Source organism: Prinia subflava, chromosome 4 (genome assembly GCF_021018805.1).
Source record: "Prinia subflava isolate CZ2003 ecotype Zambia chromosome 4, Cam_Psub_1.2, whole genome shotgun sequence".
Classification (NCBI taxonomy): domain Eukaryota; kingdom Metazoa; phylum Chordata; class Aves; order Passeriformes; family Cisticolidae; genus Prinia; species Prinia subflava.
Window position 1 is genome coordinate 17,314,018 of NC_086250.1, and position 20,599 is coordinate 17,334,616.

General features: G+C 39.1%; 1 protein-coding gene across 1 annotated transcript; it reads left to right on the forward strand.

Annotated features, from left to right (window-relative positions):
- Nucleotides 1-1,580: 1,580 nt before the first annotated feature.
- Nucleotides 1,581-8,647, forward strand: SPIC (Spi-C transcription factor). The gene is made up of 4 exons (XM_063394883.1): nt 1,581-1,837; nt 3,447-3,559; nt 4,478-4,586; nt 8,220-8,647. Exons 1-4 carry the CDS (start codon nt 1,732-1,734, stop codon nt 8,645-8,647), a joined length of 756 nt encoding a protein of 251 aa, XP_063250953.1. The 5' UTR covers nt 1,581-1,731.
- The last annotated feature ends 11,952 nt before the right edge of the window (nt 8,648-20,599 follow it).

Here is a 20,599-nt window from a genome sequence, read left to right on the forward strand (position 1 = left end):
CTCTAGCCCTATGTCCCAGGAATCTGTGGCCACCATTGCAGCTAAAGGATTGACATTGCCCATCCTGGTTTTAGACTAGATTTAGATCAGATCATTCAAATATTTATTGCACTGTGCTGAGGGAGAAATATCACAGTGATTTCAATTTACTGAGTCACTAGGATTCCACCATTTATGCCTGGTTATCAAAATTTAAAAACACTTCTGCAGATTTTGACCGTACCCTATAACATAATTACCTGAGGCAAAATTCCATGAACATTCGTGGTTAATGTTGGATAAAATTCTTCCTCAGTAATATTTATGTATCCTGTCTCTCCTTTGTATTTTGAAACATCGCACACAATAATCAAGTATTTAATGACTAAAATACCGATAAATTGATTATAATATTTACAGTTTTGAAATAATAATGTAAATGATAATAGGGGAAAAAAATCTGTGAGGCAAAAAAACCCTGTTTATGGTTTTCTTTAAGAAATATAAATTAAAAAGGAGGTACTAAGGATAGGTTTCTAAGTAATGTTGTTCATTTTAAACTGGCTGAAAATGTGTCACTTACACTGTTTATTAAACAATCAAATTTGCCTCTGGAACTCACAATTAGTCTGAGTGTTTATTTATGTTCATATACAGTCATATGCTAATCTATACTAGAAAAAAATCTAAGCTTGTTTCAGCTGGCTGTGAACCAAAGACACTTAAACACTTGCATTTAATGCAGGTTAGTATCTTCTTGGGGAAATTAGAAGTTATGTTGACTAAGACTCAATGTCAACAATAACACTTCATCATGTCTTTGAAAATGTATTTGCAATGGTGTGGATAATAAAAGTTGTAGTATTAATGAAACTGTAACCTTATTAAAAAATAATTTGAATTTTAAAAAAATATTATTTTTAATATGAATATGAATTTTTTAAAATGTCACAAGTATTTATTTAATTTAAATATCAGCTTCCAATAATAAATCCCTTTTATCTGTGTTTTTAATTTTATTTTTTTTTTAACTGGAAGCAATACTGAGTTGTTTCATTTAGTTATTTTTATTTATGCTCAGAGAGTTATTATTTGTTTTGAAACATACAAATTTAAAAATATTGGTTCTTTTAAACAGGATTCAAGTCTTGATATCTAAATAATGGTAAGTCTACAATACCTATATTCTCTTTCATTATTGAGTGTTTCAAATATACTTCAGAAGACTCAGTCAAGCCCAAATATGAGAGTATCTTTAGCTTTTTACAACAAGGTGTTCTAAAATTATAACAGACAGTTTTCTGAAAATCCACACTTTGTTTCCTGTAGTGTACCATTTTCTCCGCATAACTGCTTCAGAAATTATGAGTAATTATTTTTATCATGTCAGTGTTACTGGAAGATAACTCTGACTGCTTAAACAATGTTACACAAGTGATACGAACATCTCTGTATTACAGACTATAAAATTCTTCACCAGCAGTAACACCCTTTATGTAAACTTTTGCAAATTAAGGAAATGAACCTTGAAACATTTGACCAAGTGAGTAATGTTGCCCGTGTGAATTGTCTCACTGACCTCAAAGGAGTGAGAACTTTCTCATAATAGTAAAATATTATGGTGATGCCTTGGTGCCTGCCAAAGATCTATGCTAGGAGGATGTGTATTCTATATCATCACTTTTTATTTAGGGTGGACTGATTGACAGTGTTGAAAAACCAGCCTGGTCTTTTCTGGGCCCTAACAGAAAAATGTTCTTGCAGAGCTTTCCTGACCACGACGTGCTGGGCCAGGCTTTTGAAGATGCCCTAGAAGTGCTGCAGCAGCACTCTGACAAAGAAATGCAGTGTCCACCAGGTAACAAACACCCTTATTCTACTTTATTTCCCAGCTCCTATTTTTACCAGAAAGCACCTCTTGAAACATACTGGTGGGAGAGTAATTCCTCAGAAGTGCATTAATGGGATGTTTTGTGTGGATAAAAAGGAGGAAAAATTGTTTGGAGGGTTTCCACCCCTCCATGAGTACTGCCCAGTGTGGTGAGTATCTTCCAGGTCACAGCACAGGGAAGCTGTTGGACTGGCCTTATTTACCCTGCCCCAGCACCAGCCCAAGTGCATTGAGCTCACTTTTCCCATAATCAGAGGATATATGACTGTTATGCAACAGCCTTTTTCCAACTTTAATATTTTAACTTCAAAATGTCCTTCTGCTGTGCCATGAATCCCAATGCAAAAGAAAAAAAAATCAGCAAGTGAAATTAATCTCCTCATTTAATTGTTTTATGCACTAATATATAAATCTTAAATATTTTTATACAGGAATGATGTTTTGTGCTTGGATAATTAATTTTTTTTTTCTTGACTTCAAGAGTTGTATACTTTACAAAACCTAAAATGCAAAAAAGCTGTAAATGTTCCAGTTCTGGCAAGGTTTTGGTAATTAAATTACAATAAAATTTAAAATTTGTGTTTGGTGTTTTTACACTGTAAGTAGAAATACAAGGAAAGGAAAATAGGAGGCTAAATTACAAACCCTCTGAGGCCAGAACAAAACACCTACTGCCTTTTGTGTGAAATGCATTTCATATGAGGAAATTTATTTACATGTTATCTATTATAAAGTGAAATGTAAATAAGACCAGTAGGGCTATATCTTTAGCTGTTGTTAACAAATTTTTGGCTCCACTGAACTGGTAATTTACACATGCTGGAGGATTCACTATATATAATAACTTGCAATCTTCTTCCTTATATATGTTCTTAGGGCTGATGGAGTTATTAAACCCTTGCAATGCAGTGTTTAATCTGTCACCAGGTGCACCCACATTTCCACTTGCAATAGATGTACCCATACCATTCAATACCTTCTTCTGACTACCTGCAGTGGATAATTTTTTCAAATGTCTTTAGTCTGCTATTCTTCTCCACTTCTTTTAAGCATCACAAGTTCTTGAGTTCCTCCTGTGTCATTCTTTCAGGTACTGCAGATGTCCTGATGCTTCTTTACTTCATTCACAATTGGAGACTCTGACTTGCATTGTACTAATGGCCTGCAGAACTGCCTGAAAGTCCCTTTTCCTTTCCAGGTGTATTATTGGAATCTATATTTATCCAATTCACTATGTCTGGTGGTGTGGATGGCCCTCTGTTAGCCAGTAACCAAACAATATGATGATGCTATGAAATATCTGACATTTTATCTTTAAAAAATTGCTTTTCATTTTAAGGGCTAACAAAACCAGCCCAAGGGTGTGATCAGCAGCAGCAGTACAGATTTTGCTGGGTAACCTGCTGATGTGGAACATCTTGGCTCTGGACACTTTATTATCCAGAAGGCAGCTACAGGATAAATGGTTTTTGACAGGACCAACACCTTGTCAAATTATTTGCTGTTGTAGTCTTGTTTTTTCCTTCTTCTCTCTTTTTTATTCACTTGATTTTTGCTCCCTCTTCCTAATTCCCAGGTTATAAAAACTGCCTGACTGTGATCAACCATCACCACCACCTCCGAGCAAGCCCCAGTTACTGTGCAGCACCATCTGGGGAGGAGCAAGGGTATAGCTGGAGAAACGTGATTGTGAGTGAACTCATTTCTGATAATAGTCAGACACAACTGGAAAACCGATTGTTCATTTGGGATTTCTGATACAAATTGTTATGCTAACACTAACAGAAATTTGGTCTGGCCAGGCATGATTCAGATGAAACTGCCTTGGGAAATATTTGCAAAATGTCATTAATAATATCTTTTTAGGACTCAGCAGTTTGCTTCTGAAGCTCTTCTGTGGTTAATCATATAACATGACTACTAACAGGTAAACCTACTAGGGAATTAGTTATAGGAAAAAAATCTTGTTTTTATTACCTGGGAATAGACAGAGAACAACAGCTTCCAACCCTGATGTAGCTTCTGCCACTGTGAAAAAGAACCATGACTTTGATTTCTCCAACAGCAGTTTGTTCTTAAAGTTCTGGAAGGACCAGCATTATCTGAGCACAGCTTCAGCGATTAGAGTCCTTATGCATTCTTAAAAGCACTGGGAGTGTGGTCTCCAGGAGTGATGGAAAATTAATATTGCAGGGGAGATAATTTCAGGGAAACAGATTCCACAAAAGCCCATTTTCAACCAGCAGATTACCAACAACACAGCATGGGAACTACAGAGTCTGTAGGGGCTGCTGTCAAGGTGGCCCCTGTTTTTTCCCAGCTCTGAAAGCTGCTCCTGCCCTGGTTCCAGCAGAAGGGTTGAAGGTCCAGAGTGAGGCAATGATGTTGTTTTCCCTGTCAGCTTCTCCTCTGGTGGGCAGCTCTTGCCCCTGGACATGAATTAGTGCTGCTTGTTACTGGTACTACACAGAGTGCCTCTGTGGCTGAGAAAAGTATTCCATGGGTGTGGTGATGAAAAGTTGCATTCAGGCAATTAATTACCACAAGTTTCATTTTATTCAGAGAATGTACTCTATTAGTAATGTTTTATTGTCTTAATTCTTAAAGAACAATGCAGCAGATTTTTATGGAGATGAGACTGTCTACAATACACTGCAGAATACTCCAGAAAGTCAAGTGATGCATGCTGCTCCTGGCCAGCTAAAAGCAGGGAAAGGTCTGTAAAAAGATCATATCTTGATGTGCAATTTATGTTACTTTAAAAAAACCTCTTGGCAAATCATGCTTTCTCCTTTTCCTATTTTTTTTTTTTAACTTTCAACAGAAAAAAAAGATGTGAACATTTACTAGTGACTACGATACAACTGCTAGTGTTCAATTTCCATCTGCTAAGTCTTATAAGATGTGATAAATCTATTATTAAATTATTCCATCCTTGGACATAGAAAACCAAACCAGAGATATGTTTGACTTCAAATTACTTAGGATGAAGTCTGATGCAAAGGAGTAAATCTAGCTGTCAATGACATCTTTATCCATTTACACAACTTATTTTACTTCATATAGCCCAACAAGCAGGGATTTTCTTGAAGGTTTTTTACATACATGAATATTTTTGCACACCCGATTTTATGAATTTCTTAGTTTACTTTTCAAATCACCTTTCAGCTTTTGTCAATTCCAGTGTGCATTTTCATGGCTATTTTTCTGCTCCTTCTGGTTTACTTAACTTGAATTGATATCTATTTTGCAAAGGATTGGTCATGTGACATTATCACTGCAGTTCTTAATTTTTTATTGCATGCATTATTTGTGCTTTTGGCAAGGAGGGACTCTGCATCCTTTCTATGACTGCTGGATGAGATTTTCACAGCTTCAGCTGTGAGCTGTTGTACCTACTTTTGACTGTGAGGCCTTTTTAGTAGTTCCTGATTTAGCTGCTTTTTTAAATTCCCCTTTTCTCAGCTTTAACCACATGGTGTCAGTTTTTGGTGTTGTCTCTGCCCATTGGTGCTGAACACTGTGGTCTCTGTTTCTTCATAGCTGCTACTGCTACTACTACTACTACTACTACTACTACTACTACTACTACTACTACTACTACTACTACTATTAATACTACTATTGCTACCATAGACTCTTTGGGATGGTGGGAAGAGTAGCCTCTCTTTCTTAGTTTTCTACTTTAGATATCTGAAATTCACCATTGCAAATGGAAACCTTTCAAATCCAGAAATGTTTCTTTTCCAAGTCTTATCCAGTGTTGCACTGGGGAATTTTACATCTCAGTATCTGATTTGACCTTCACTTATTACTACTATGTTAAACTTCATTTCCTGTTTCCTATTTCTTTTACACTGTCATCAATCTTTTTTCCAGAAGACAGCCTGCACTTACTTGCAGAGTGACTAAGTATTCTTAGGAATTTGGTTATTTTGTGTCCTCTTACAGATTTCTTTGTGTCCATAGTGATATACCTGCCAGAAACTGTGATTTGGGGGATTATTTCCACTATACTAAATGAATTTAGTCCTCCTAGTTTCTTTTTGAGACATAAGAGGTTTTCTGTACACTAGCAAGTAGTGTGGCTATTTAGGAATAGATCTGTAGATGAAACCATCAGCACTGAGGGCCCAAATCCTGTGTTTAAAATGTTTCACAAAATTTTATTTAGGGCAATCTTTAGGCTGGTCACAAGTTCTGAAGGTTACACTGACTTATTTATGCTTTTGGAAAGCATCTTTTGAGATTGGTTTCCTCTGAAAAGAGTCCAGTTTATTCACAACAAAACCATCCCATGATCTGAACTAATGCTCAGTGCAATAGAGGCAGTCAAGAGAGCTTCTTCAGAGCTGAATTAGATGTGGTTTCCCTGAGACAATTAGGCAGCTTCAGAACAATTCAGCACTGAAATCTAATGCAGATGCCCTGAAACATCTTCTGAAGGAACTTGCTTGTCTTGTACATAAGAAACCTGCAGGCACTCAACTGCTGGCCTAGACTGATATTTAGGGCCTGAAAATGAACCTCCCTGGCTTATGCAATGAGATACAGTACAAAGATCTATTCACTGACCCAATCTCAAACTAGTGTGTAGCACTTTGGGGATAACAGCTGAGCTCTGGAAACACAGCTGCATAAACATGTAAGAGCAAATAAGCCCTCTTCAACAAAGACATCAGCTAAAGGTGACGTGCCTGGAAATAAAAACTTGGGCAGAAATGACCACTGACCTGAGGCCAAAGAGCACTAAATCAGGTGCTGCTGCAGACATGGCTACCCTATCCTTTTCCAGCAGAAATTTAATCCACAGTAGTCCATGGATTTTCCCCTGGTCTTGTTTATTCTACCATCAGTTTGTAGGATAATTCAGGTTGGAGGGGACCTAAGGAGGTCACCTACTAAGAAGTGCCCATTGTGACAAGGCAGTGTCCTTCATGGGTTTCCTTTTAAGCTTCTTAGTAATCTATATGTATTTCTAGTAGAATATGTTCTTCCAGTCACAAGCCAATTTTTATTTAGATAATGAAACTTTATTAATTTTTTGGAAAGTACCTCTGATTTCAGCCTCTTCTTCTTCCCAGTCCGACTGTTACTTCTGTCCTCTTTCCTTATCGCCAGATACAGAGTTACTGTCATCCCTGACAGATGTCTTGGCTTGACCTCAGTGTTCCGTAGCAACTGTGACTTTTCCCCTGTTCCTAATTTAAAATAGCCACACAAGACAAGACTTTATGAACTTTAGGTGCAGCTGCTTATTTCCACTTTGGTTAAAGTGGAAGATATTCTTCTGCGTAGATTCTCTCTTCTGCAAAATGTTCCTCTTTGTCTGATAATCTTAAATTCTTCCTCCTTGCAGAAGCTTCTTGATCCCCACTTGGCTTTGGGAAGGGAACTAGAAATACTTCATAGAGGAGAATCCACAAGATCTAACCAAAACTAAACAAGCCCCACCAAGAAACTGAACTTCAAGAACTAAGCCTTTGGAGAGAAGCACTTAGTTAACTGGCAAATATTTCAGAATTAAGCTTGCTTTATTCTGCATGGGAATGCAAACTGACACCTCTGCAGATTTTTTAAAATATCACGGGGTACCAGAAGATCTAGCTCCTTTTTGACTACATGAGGTTTCTGGTTAAAAACTAACCTGCCTTTCCTGCTCACCCACTTGCCCTTTCTTATATCAGAGACTACCTTGCATCTCCAAAACATTCCTGGAACAAATCTGACAAAACTGAGCCTTCCCAAAACCTCTGAGTCTTGAATAAACAGGGAAACCATTTATTCAAAAAAAAAGTCAGATTGGGTCTCCAGAACCTCTTTCCTGCCCTGTCTGAGGATGTAGTTGCCTACTGTGAGTTCCTTGAGTGTGCATCTGCACAGCATGTGTCTGAAGAGTGATGCTTCCGGGACCTACCACACAGTGAAGTCAGCAGATATTTGTCATGATCCCCACATAACCTGCTCTTGAAACTCTAATGACCAAATCCCTTTCTGTCACCACAGATCTGCACACCCTTCAGAAGCAGAGCGTGGTGCTGATAATGTCAAGGTTGGGGATTTGATCCCTCTATGAGCCGTTCACTTAAGGGTTGGACTTCTGATGATCCTTCTAGGTCCCTTCCCACTCAGACTGTCCTGTGATTCTGTGTCGCTCATATCTCTGTGATCCCATTTGCTATTGCTGGTCTTCCACTGAACAGTTTATACTGATCTTTTAATTTGGGACAGTGTACTAGGTGCAGCTATGCTTTTGTCTGTAAGACCCTTTCCAGGAAAAAGACAACTGCTCATCTTTTAAAACGAGCATGAGTTCTGTTCTGATCTTTTGTGATTTATTTCTTTATAGGTAGAAAAAAGCTTCGGCTATTTGAATACCTCCATGAGTCTCTGTATGATCCTGCTATGGCAAACTGCATTCAATGGGTGGATAAGCCAAATGGTGTCTTCCAGTTTGTCTCCAAAAACAAGGAGAAACTTGCAGAACTATGGGGAGAAAGAAAGGGAAACCGCAAGATCATGACCTATCAGAAGATGGCCAGAGCACTGAGGAATTATGGAAGAACAGGTGAAATCATTAAGATCCGTAGGAAGCTGACATACCAGTTCAGTGCTGTTGTTTTGAAGAGACTTGCCCCATCTTATTTCTTGGGAAAAGAAACAATTTATCACCCCTACATTCAATCTAATCAAGAATATCAGTGTGCAGATGACTGGACCAGTTACAATAATTACATGTACAACAATGGTTATGCATTACAGCATGCTAACAGCTAGACTTACCTGTCACATGAAAAGGCCTTTGTTATCCAGCAATACTTACCAGCACAGAAACTCTTCTCTCTACATAGCTTTTCCTTTAAGATATCATATAAACACATAAAGAGGAAGGTTTAAAAATTTGTACTGCCGTAGTTTTGTTCCTTTTGAAGTTAGTGATATATAGTTATTGCCTATTGAAGGAATCCAGCAGCTGTAGAACACATTCTATTCTCCATTATGCTAATCAAAGGAATTACTGTCATTTCAAGCTGGTATATTCAAGAACAGGACCGAGGTTTTTTTGTCTGTTAGTGGACATCAAAGATCCCATTGTGACAACACTCACTGTAAGTTTTATGCATATCTCCACTCAGAATTTAGGTGATATTGTACCATGGTTCCTGCTTCCCTAAACTAGAAAGGGAAGAGATTTGCCAGCTGCATGAAGCTGCTGTCTTTTTCACCAATGTTCTTTATAAAAGGATATTTTCTGGGTGAAAGCCTGACTGAATGATAAGAGTCCACATGAGGGTGCACCTGTTGCCCAAGTTGTTAATCCTTAATCACTTAAATTAACATAGCACAAATCCTCACATGTGGTATTAGGATTGCCAGGTGCACATTTTACTGTTGGCAATGATGGGACCATGAGAGAGTTAGTAAAGTATTGTGCTTTTGATTAATTTTTCATTAAGTTTTGCACAGTTCTACCCCCACTAATTTGAGGAGCTCCATTTTTTTTTCCAGCAGTTCTGTACTGACCTAAAAACCATACCTTTGCCATTTATTTTGGGAGTTATAACTTTATAAATAAAATTTCACTTCTCCAGCTCTTTTTCCAAATGGGAATGCAGCTGAAAGGCTCAGTAATTTTACACTCCCAGGGGAAGAACTAAATTTAGTCAAAAAAGACAGTAGTGGCCCCTTATGTCAGGATAATACCTATAAATCTACTTTTTCCCATGCTTCTGTTACCTGATCAACTTGTATCTTCATATGAGTTGTCTTTTGTGCTGAAATATTTCCATTCAATTGTGTTCAGCTCCAAGTTCTGCATTTTTCAGTGTGTAGGCCTGGATATTAATAAAGACAAAAATAATTTCCGTGGAGAGGTTTTAAATAATGGCCTGATATGTTTGATGAAACTCATTGACTTTGATAGTTGCCCCTTGCTCTGACTCCTGTTTACTTGTCCAGGGCTGTAATCTTATGTAGTAGATACAATGCAACACACTCTGCTTAAGCAAAATTCAAGGATTAGGGCTGTTACCTGGGTAAGATGGAAGGTGTTGGCTCTTAGAAATATGGAGCACAATAAATAGCACTAATAGGAGACCCAGACTTTAAGTCAGGCGGGTTGGACCTCGGTGGGGTGAGCTCTGCCTCTTTGGAATGGGTGGTGGCTCTGGACCCACAAGATGGCACCAGTGGACAGCTTTTCACACCGAGGCTGTGACACTTGCAGACCTCCAGGTCATTTGTTCTCCCAGTGTCCCTTTAGGTTTCTTTCCTTGCCCACCATGTTTAGTTTTTTCATCTTCGTGCGCAGCAGTGCTGCAGATGCGGCAGAAGCAGCACTGCCTTTGGAAATCACAGCCTGTCCAGTTCCAGCTGTGGAAGAACACAAAGTGTCGTGACACAATGGTGACACAAAACCCATGAACTAAAGCAGATACATTATGCCAGCAGATCATGGCTCATGTGACTACCCTGGACTGTGGTCAGATTACATCTGAAGCTCAGTGTCTTCTCCAAAATAAATCTGATTCAGCCAATATGGCTGAGGTTGATGCATGAGGAAGATATAAAGCTGATCTTTCTGATTTAGACTTCAGTATTCTTGCAAGCTGAAATTACATCAAGAGCCTTACAGACTCTGTGAAGGAGGCAGAAGTAGAGCACTTCAGCAACATATTTTATCTACCCCATCTTGCCTGATCTATGCAGTACTTACATATGTGTGTGCTGTTCAGTAGACCAAAAGCAGGCAAGATTCTTAGCTTCTAGGAAAAAAAAAAAAAAAATCATTTAATTTGGCTTGAATTTGACTCCAGTGGAAGTTTTTTCTCTTCGGTAGAGTTTTGAGCACCCCTGAAGCAGCTGCCTCCCCCTTGTCAGACACCAGATGTGCATTCTGGTGGCAGATGGGTCAGACTGCTCTGCCATCCCTTGTGTAGATGAAGGCTGTCTCTTGGAGAGCAATCACACACAAGCTGAGGTCTTCTATCACATCATGGACCTGCATGTTTACCATTAGTGCATTGCTTAGCAAGTGTAAAGAGAATGGAAAATATTACAAACAGCAGTTAGCTTTTTTTTCCCAAGAAACTGCCTCATGGATTGTTGAAGCATCCTGAGTGACACATGTAAATGAAACTATGTATTTTTTTTCTTTCTTTCTTTTTTTGTTTGGTTAGTGAGAGCTGCCTCTTCATTCTTGGTAACATCTAAACAACCAGATTAATTTCCTAATGGATGACTGACTGCAAACACTCACTGGTGTATCAAGGTAACACTGAAGCTCAAGCTGGCTGTTCAGGCTAGTTTCTAGTTATGTTCCATTAATGGCAAGTTTCCTAGTTTTCAGACTGTCTTTTATGGAGAAGGTCAAGGCAAAAGCCCACATTGTCTCTAAACTGCAGGAGCAGATTCCTATATCCATGACAAACAGGGCAATGAGATTGTGTGTGCCTGCTGCCTGCATGAACAGATTTGATTGAGTAACTAGACAGAGTCTGGGATCAGAAAACAAAATTTGAATTTTAGATTTTTTTTTTTTACAATGATCAGTCTTCCTTTCATTCTGCATTTAAGACTGAAATATTTCCTGTACTCTTCCATTTAACATTGTGGTCAAGGTCTCACATATATTTCAGAAGCCCTGGCAAACTGAATAGCGATTGCACCGTGTAGAAAAATCCCTTGTTGATGGTGACAGCAGAGGGCGTTTGTCGAGAGGCATCGTTTTCTTGGGTTTCTTAGGTCCAGCAGAGCTCCCTGTGAGTTACCAGCAGGCCTCCCGCAAGTGAAGCTTCACTTCTCTTCAATTCCACCTGTGTGAGGACCTCTGCTGAAATCTACCACCGTTTTAGATCTGATTTCACCCAACTTTTAGCTGTCTTACCTACTGACTTGCTGTGAATTTCATGTGGCATAATTTGGACAAAAAACTGGCAGCAGTACCTGTGGACTCATCCTTGGTTTATAAATGGGCATCAACCAGCAGCACAGTGCCTATCTTACGATATTGTCCTGTCTTTTCTTGCATCACCTTCACCTTCACTGGTAGATTTCAAAAGGCTCTGTAAAAATCCCGATATCAACCATGGTATCTGCAGGTGGAGCAGGGCATCCATGAGGCATGGTCAGATGTGCATGGATCAGTGGCAGGTGAGGAGAATTCCAGCACCCAGAGCTTGTCCTGCAGCCAACAGTCAGGCCTGCCATGTGCTGATCCAGTTTCCTGCTGTTTCTGAGGCATCAAAAGAAATAAGTAAAATAATTAACAGACTCCAATCCATGCACTGAAGGTGCCCAGAAGAGAAGCGAGCAGTGCCCCACTGACTCATGCAGCACACTTGGAGGCAGCACAGGCTTTTTGTGTGACTCAGGACTTCATATGAGATTTGAAATGTGGGATCACAGAATCGTAGAATTGTTGGAAAAGAACTTCTAGATCATGGAGTCCAACCCAGCACTGCCACATCCACCACAAAACCTTGTCCTTAAGCACCACACCCATGTCTTTTAAATACTTCCAGAGATGTTGCCTCAACCAATTCCCCAGGCAGCTCGGTCCAGTGCTTGGCAGCCCTGTCAGTGAATAAATATTTCCTAATATCCAGTCTAAACATTCTCTGGAACAACTTGAGGTAATTTCCTCTTGTCCTATGGACACCTTTTTGCCTGAGCAGATCATGTCTTTTGCTTTTTTCCAGTGAAGGAATTTATATCTAGTTATGACAGTTGAGAACTTCAGGCCAGGCAGTTTTGATGCTGGGCACACATTTTAAAATACAACTCTCCCAAGGCAACCCAGCACCTAAGAGGCACCAGCCACCTTGTTAGGAAGTCACACATTGAACAGTCAGTGTTGATACAATGGATTATAAGGTGAATTACAGTGCAACCAGGCTGTATTAGCAAGATGCCATCAAACTGCACGCAGAGTGTAAACTGATGGACGGAAAAGTAAATTCCTTATTTGACATTCCAGAAACACATAACCTGAGCCAAGAGTTCAAGAACCACAATGAAATAAAAAAAAAAGACAGCTGCTTGTTTGTCAGGATATCTCTGTGTAGAACTAGAGGCTTTAATTACATATGGGGAATATTAATAACAGTTCAAAGTGGAATGTAGCTAATCATTACAGTAGGATCTCCAAGCAGAGTGATGGTGAAGCCATGCAAGATTTTCTTTCAGAGGAAATGAAAACTCAGACAATCTATTTAGAGTACTAGCAGTGTGTAGTAGACTGAGGATCTAGGTTGACTTTTCTGCCTCATTAGAGCAGAAAAATTCAATCACAATTAGAAGACACAAATCTTTACAGACCTGGCTAACCTCTCTAGTCATCCTGAGATCCAGAAAACACAGGAGATGGTTTAAAAACAATGATAATTATAACAACAACAACAACAACAGTAATAGTAATAGTAATAGTAATAGTAATAGTAATAGTAATAGTAATAGTAATAGTAATAGTAATAGTAATAGTAATAGTAATAGTAATAATAATAATAATGGAATTCAGTGGTTTGCCTTCTAGTTTTTAAGCTTTCAAATTTTTTATTTCTGGTGTATACCCAGCAATGTTGCAGCTAACACTCTTAAAAAGGGAACCAATGGCTGACAGAGCTGAGGATGTTGGAAAAGCAGCACATTTGAAGAGATGCAGAATAGTGCATCTCCACCTTCTGTACAAGCATCAGCATGCTTCATAATGAGGCAAACTCATCCACTACAAGTGGTTATTGACTTGCAGAGAGGAATGAAGGCATTGATTCTTCAGGGATTTGTTTGGCATATGGGAAGATTTAATTCTCTCTCTGATCTTTATGAAAAAAAGAAGTCACTTCTTACACTTCTTACTAGAGCTGAACTATTTTCCAAACTTTAAATTTAAACCCCTGTTGTTACATCAGTATTTTTCTCCTTGTGTGAGTTCTTATTCCTTGTGGTTGTCTGAGAAATCCACATTTCTCTGGAATAAGCATTACATGAGTATACTGCCAGTGGTCAAAGTGGCAGGAATTCTTTATCTGGACTAAGCAAAGAAATATTTTCATGAATCAGCTCTGCAGGATTTGGACTGTTGCAGGCTGCAAGTAACTGGAAACATAAGTCTTTCTAATTTCTATATTGATTTCTCTCAGATACAGTATTCTTTAATTTCCAGTGTGTATCTGTCAGTTTGATTTCTTCTCGTATTTTGGAGTCCCTGGGTAGCTATAATTCAGCCCTTGGCCTGCCCTCTGGCATGGTGAGGACAGCAGCACACAATCAATGCAGACTTGCTCCTATTAATCTTGTTCAGTAAGGGCCTGATTCTCCTTCTGCAAAGGGCAAAAGGACACTTCACACCATCTTCAGAGTAGGCAGGAGTGTCCCAAGCACTAATGGTTTCAGCAGCAGGTGTTCCAGGGTACCCACATTAATCTTCCCCTTTGCTAAGATTTAGACTTTTGCCACCCTCTACTTGGCTGAAGTCAAATATCCATGAAACCTGACCCTCCAGCAGAAGGTCTGAAAGGTGTTGCCACCTGCCATAAAGCTCTCCGTTCATTTTAATTGCAAGAAAAAATAACAACCGGTTCACTTGAAAAAATGACACTTTTAAAAGTGTTTAAAAATACCTTAAGCTCTTACAATAAAGATCTTTTAGTGAGACTGGAAGGAAGAAGAACAAACCTACCATGAGGAAGGTGAATTTCTTACTTTCCAGTGGGAAAGCTCTGCCACTCTTTATGTTTTTCATGTTTCCAGATACAGATGTTGGATGTGGGTCGGAGAAATGACTATCAGCCTGAGACTTGGGCCAGAACCTTTTGGAAGCAGAGGAGCCCTCTTTTGAGAGTCACAGCCTGCCAAGGCCATGAATGCCTGCACTGGGACTGGACATGAACATGTGCCTTCATCCTAGTGTGTCATAGTTAATTTTTCAACAGCAGCTGTCAAAAGATATTCAGAGGCCTGGAATGCAGTAGTATTCCCTGGCAAGGTAGATTAAGCTTCAGTCCTACAGGGATTTCCAGCAGTAAGTCTTAATTTTGTGTGGTGGAAAATTCATGTAAGTCCTAGGCACAGGTTGTGCAGAGGAGACCCACCTGGCTAAATGCAGTCCAAATGATCAGGAGCTCAAGAAATATACAATTTATGTGATTACAAGACCAAACATTTATTCCATGTGAATTTTCAAGCAGTTGGGCGTACATATGTGCCTAACTCAAGCACTCAAAATGAAGTGTTTAAAGCTTTTATATAGTTGCATCATTTGTGTTAAAACAGTACATATGCATGCACATCAAAGTTTGTATGTGGTTCTTGGATACCAAAAATAGTAAATATTTAGATTTTCTGTAAAGACTGAAGCAGAGAGAGAGAAAGACACAGGCTATTTGAACCCTTTCTACCCCTTTAATGTGATATCTATTTGTTGCTGTTCAACTGTTTGTGTTAGTGGTTCATCAGATAGGTGAACTGTATCTCATGAAAATAATCTTCATATCATGTTGCCCTTTGAGTTTATTTTTAAATTTTGTATGATTTACTTGTGTTGGACAGGATCTGGGAAAAGGTGCAGAAAAGGCTGGCAGTGTTTGATGGTGAGGATAACCTGCCTTGCAGGGACACCACTTCTTTGGTGCTATTTGGTAGCTGCAGCATTGCAGGAGGGTTGGAGCTCTTACCCATTCCCAGAGGAGTCACAAATGTTTAACTACAGCATCCTAAAAAGAGGCACACAAAGGCTTCATATACTTCTTTGATCATTATCTGAATACTCCCAGTTAATTAATTGTCTTGTTATGACTAGTCTGGCCTAGGAGTCACAAAATCAATGTTCCACATTCCAAAAGCATTGTAGATTGTCTGCTGCTTTAGGAACAAACACGCTGGGAAGCCTTTGCTCAGATCTAGCTCCATGAGAATGAGAATTATTAAAGATTTATGTTTGCATTTGATTGTTTCTTCAGCTTAATGTTGTCAGGAAGCACTCTTTTGGACATGAGTATTTATTGCCGTTTGGTTTTCAGCCTTTTTCTCTCTTGCCCTGTACCAACACATGTCATACTCATAATACCTTGCAAATATACTCACTAGGTAACAGAGAAACAATGCAGGCTCTTGCCAGTTGTCAATCACATGATCAAAAAGCTCAGCACTGTATGTCCCAGGTCAGTGATGAATTCACATCCAGTCCTTTCTGACACTTTCTCAATCTGGATACTAAACAGAGTATTTAGATGTAAAAAAAAAAATGGAATCAGTGTCTTTATTACAAACTTATGAGCTTAAGTCCTTCACAGGTTGCTGCAGAGATCAGTACTTCTTTTGTCTGAACCAGGTAGAAGCAATGTCACCTTCAGCACTTTGCCCTGCATGTGACTTCAGTTGATCTTGACCCACAGCCAAGATGCTGAGTGCTGGCTTTATGATTCAAGCTTTGGCACGCTGAAGATGGGAACAAAAATGTAAGACTTCAGATTACACTTTGGCAAGGTCTGTAAAATTCAGCACTAAATCCCTTTAAATCCTTTTGGTTAAAGCTTCAATTTTTAAAGGTTAATGACCTTTTGATCACCAGAACGAGTTGTTGCTGCAAATAAAGGACATAAATTAGATCGCAGTAGAGCTATTAATATTCCTTTCATGTTCTTTGTATGCCATTTAAGATTTAGCTTTAAAAAGATGGGTTTACCCAGATCAACAGAAGATTTTGCTCTGCTATCCTCTTCAGGAAAAATGTGAGATGCCAGCTAATTGACAAATTCTGTTTGTAGGGAGCTGAGGGCTCCGTTAGAAGCCATTTCCCAGGGACCTTGGGTTTATTGCATTTCCAGTAGGAAGGACAGAAAGGATATAAACAATGCTTCTTAATTTTTCTGAAGCTTTGTTTCAGAGATTTGGGAACACCAATATCAATGTGAAGGAAATATTCCCCTTTTGGTATAAAGCAATTGTGGCAGTGTTCTAACTGTGTCCATGAGCTTCTGTATATGGCATTTCTGTAAGGAACCTTAGGCCTGTGTGTGCTCAGCTCATACTGTTAACATAATTATTAACACCTTTCCCTCCATCCTTTTCTCTCCTCTCTGGCCATCTCCCATATTTTGGCCCTTTCTGGTCCCATGTTCTTATCAGCCAGTACTTGCTAATGTTCTTTCTCTGCAGTCCTTCCAAAGGCTTCTAGCCTCACTGTCTGCCAGCCTTCAATAGGATGGGTTCCTGTCTAGGGACAGTCTTAGTGTGACTTTGATCCAGGACAACTCCATGCTCAGTGTGCTAGCTGTGCTACCAGATCAGCTTTTCCCTTTTCTAGAAACTGCACCACATATCTGTGTGTAAGGCATACCTCATCTGTTTTCTCTTGCTAGACATGAATGTTTTATAGCTTTGTATAGAAATTTTTCAGCCATGAAAATAGAAACACTGATGTCAGTTCTTGATAAGTTGCTCGTATCAAATCACATCCCACTGGTAATCTGGCATAACTCTTTCTTACAGAAGTATTATGTGAATGGATGCCCAAAATAACATTTGGTGTTATTAGGAGTATCAAGGTCTCATCTGTAATAACAATAACTACTGAAAATCCTGCAGGAATAAAACAGATGATGGTTGGTAAATAAATTTTTAAAATTGCATGAATTTCTTTTTAGTTTCCTTGTGTGACTTACTGAGATTGTTGCAACCTTGTCATTAAATGTCACCAGTGATAACATAAACTTCAGGAAAAGCAATCCTTGTGAATGTTTCAAGGTTTTTCTCCAGCTACAGAAATTATATAAAAGTAATTTCTCAAATGCTAAGATAAAGAGTGCATTACTTTCTTCCATAGTTTTCCTGTAAGTTTCCCTGAAAACATTTCTTCTGCCACCTAAAAGTCAGCATTTGCCACTATGGTACCAAGTAAATTAGCAAGCAGGATTCAATTCAGTTAGGAAAAATTGAGTGAGTGTGAGGGCAGTGAAGCAACGTTTCTAGGGAAGGTACACATCCTTCAGGCCTGGAAGTATGTGTGGTCAGGTCAGGAAAAAACCCCAGGGATCATGCAATGGTGAGTGATTTTGCCTTAGGATAGGGACTGCAGGGAACAATCTTTTGAGATTCCTTCTAGCCCTATTTTTTTTTTTGCAGTTTTATTTTACAGCATTTGCTATTGCAAATAGTTTATAGGAGTAATAAATAATCTTAAGTAATAACTGCAGGATGGGAGTAGTTGATAAACATTGAAACCTGTAAGTACAAGGGAAAAGGTGTCAAAACTTATGAAAAAGTTTAAATAAATGACTACTGCAGCTCATTTAATTAAAATTGAATTAAGTTCAGCTGAAGGAAACAGAAATAAAATTCTGAAAATTATATGAAAATTCTGAAAAGATATATGAAAAGACCATTAGAAATTTAGTGGTGCTTCCGTTTGCCTCTGAGCATCCACTGATGTATATTTGAAAATATTATACATGACATGTTACATATGGATAGGGATCTTTGTTTGGACTGTGTGTAAGGGCACAATTGTATGAACATAACACTGAGTGCCACTTTTGAGATTAACTTCTCAGATCAGAGGCTGGAGGAAAGCATATTTGGGTAATGTAGGTTCTGTCCCCACAATATGCTAAGGCCCTGCTCTGCTTATCCATGCAAGACATGCAGGAGGAGGCTGCCTTAAGTCTGGCTTGCTTAGGCACAGCTGGGAATAAGCTGGAGATGAAGCCTCAATCTTTTGGGAAGGCATCGCTGGGCTGAAGCTCAGAAAACTATCTGATCCTACTTGAATTTGAGAATTTAATTTCCACCATTGGTCTCTGTAAGTGACTATGTGCTCTGAATGAATGATTCTGACACTCAGAAATTATTAGGTGAGCCTTGGCAGAGAGGGAAAATGCAGCATACCTGTGTGGTTCACAATTTTTTCTCATTCAAGTGTTTGCAAGATTCTCTGGAAGGGGAAAGATCTTCATGGTTTTGCCATTTTACTGTGTCTTTGGCTTCCCTCACAATTTCTGCAGCAAAATCCCCATGCATGGAGAATTATTCAGTGCTTACCTCAGCCTCTAGTTTGAACAGTGACTCTCAGTTTTGACTGAGTGGCAAGTCCTGCTCTGAAGCTGCTAAGCAAAGAAGGCAATTGTGCGTCCACACCAGAGCAGGGAGCACAACCTTTCCTTCATATACCATTGCACATGTTACAGCTGTGACAGCTTCTCACACTCAGTCCTGCATTAAGTAAAAGGCAGGGAGGACTACCCTGCAAACAGTTGCTCCAGTCAACATACTCATTCCCATGGAGAGTCATTAAAGCCAATTTTGCACAGCATTGTCCTCCAGGAAGTAAAACTGGCACTTGAAACAGCCCGGGTGAGCATGCTTACAGGATGTGTCATTCTCAGAACTCTCTGCAGTTCTACACAGTCCTTACAGCAGGGACTGCATAAATTTTGCAGTGTTAGCAAGGATTAAATTCTCTGTGCCAGACAAAACCAATTTTGGAACCTTATCCTTCAACTTTTCTTCTTTTTTTTTCCCCCATCCTTAGATCCTAAAGGGCAAAGATATTGATAGGCAGCAGTTAGGCACAGAACTATGCCTAATCAGGCTGTCTCTATGTATTAGATTTCCATGTACAAATTCATAAGCAATGATGACATTTCAAGGGGTTTTCTAGAATTTCCATAACCTTTCTCTCTGTACCTACTGTGTATGCTAATGGAGACATGAGTACATAAACTATAACAACATTGCTGTTCTGAAATTTTGCCTGTGGTCCAACCAGCCATTGGAGGTACCCAGAAATCCTAGAGAAATTTATAAAGCTCTCAGAATCCATCTGTAAAAAATTATTTAGAGCAAATAGATTGTGTCAGAGAAACTGTAGATATATGAGAAGCTCAGTTGTTCAGGAAGACTTCATAAAATTTATTGAATCTTGATGAAATTGGAGGTGCAATGGCCTTGCATTACCAGGAGGGAGAAAGCAAAGCAGAGCACAGCAGAGAGAATGTTGACCTGCCAGTGTTTGCTGCCTTGCTTTGTGTGAGGAATGAAGCTGTGCCAGAACACAGATAATACTTTGCTCAAGGAGAGTGGAGAGATCAGCCAGCCCATGGCTGAGCTCTGGCAGCAGCTGAGACCAGAACATTTCTTCCAATCTGGAAAAAAAAAAAAAAAAAAAAAAAAAAAGAGAGAGAGAGAGACCTTACCATGCCATTCCATTGGTTTATTGGCTTAGGGAAAGAAAGAAAGAAGAATTTCTTTTGATCCCACACAAGAAGAACCATTTCTGGTTCTCGCTGTGAATCCAAAGCCCATGCATGATGAAAAGGAAGCCAAACTTGCTGTAGCTCTGTCTAGGCAGATCATACAGGCTCTGTGCAGGTAGGGGCATACACATATTGCCTGATTTTGCCAAGAAATGCTTTCCAATGAGCCCATCCCATACACAGTGGAGTGCAGTAGGTCTGCTCTGATGCAGTTTTGAGTCACTTTGCTACTACCATGGTTTATCCCAGTAAAAATTTGGTGTGAACTTAATAATTCATGAGTAGAATTCATTAGTAAATTAAGCACTGATTTCACCTCTTGGGACACTGAATATTGAGTTTCTCTTTCTTTTAAGTTTTTCTAAGTGTGTTCCTACAATGTAGCTCATCTCAGCAGCCTGTGGTCAGCATTCCAACACCACGGAAGGAAGCACGAAAGCATGAGTTTATATGCAAAGTGTGTATGAGAGAGGGCAAA

What these genes read in the sequence shown, in the direction of transcription:
- SPIC (XM_063394883.1), top strand. Translation starts at nt 1,732, where the DNA reads ATGTTCTTGCAGAGCTTTCCTGACCACGACGTGCTGGGCCAGGCTTTT. An exon ending in ATAGCTGGAGAAACGTGATT is followed by an intron (nt 3,560 to 4,477) that starts GTGAGTGAACTC and finishes TAATTCTTAAAG; the next exon opens with AACAATGCAGCAGATTTTTA. An exon ending in CCAGCTAAAAGCAGGGAAAG is followed by an intron (nt 4,587 to 8,219) that starts GTCTGTAAAAAG and finishes ATTTCTTTATAG; the next exon opens with GTAGAAAAAAGCTTCGGCTA.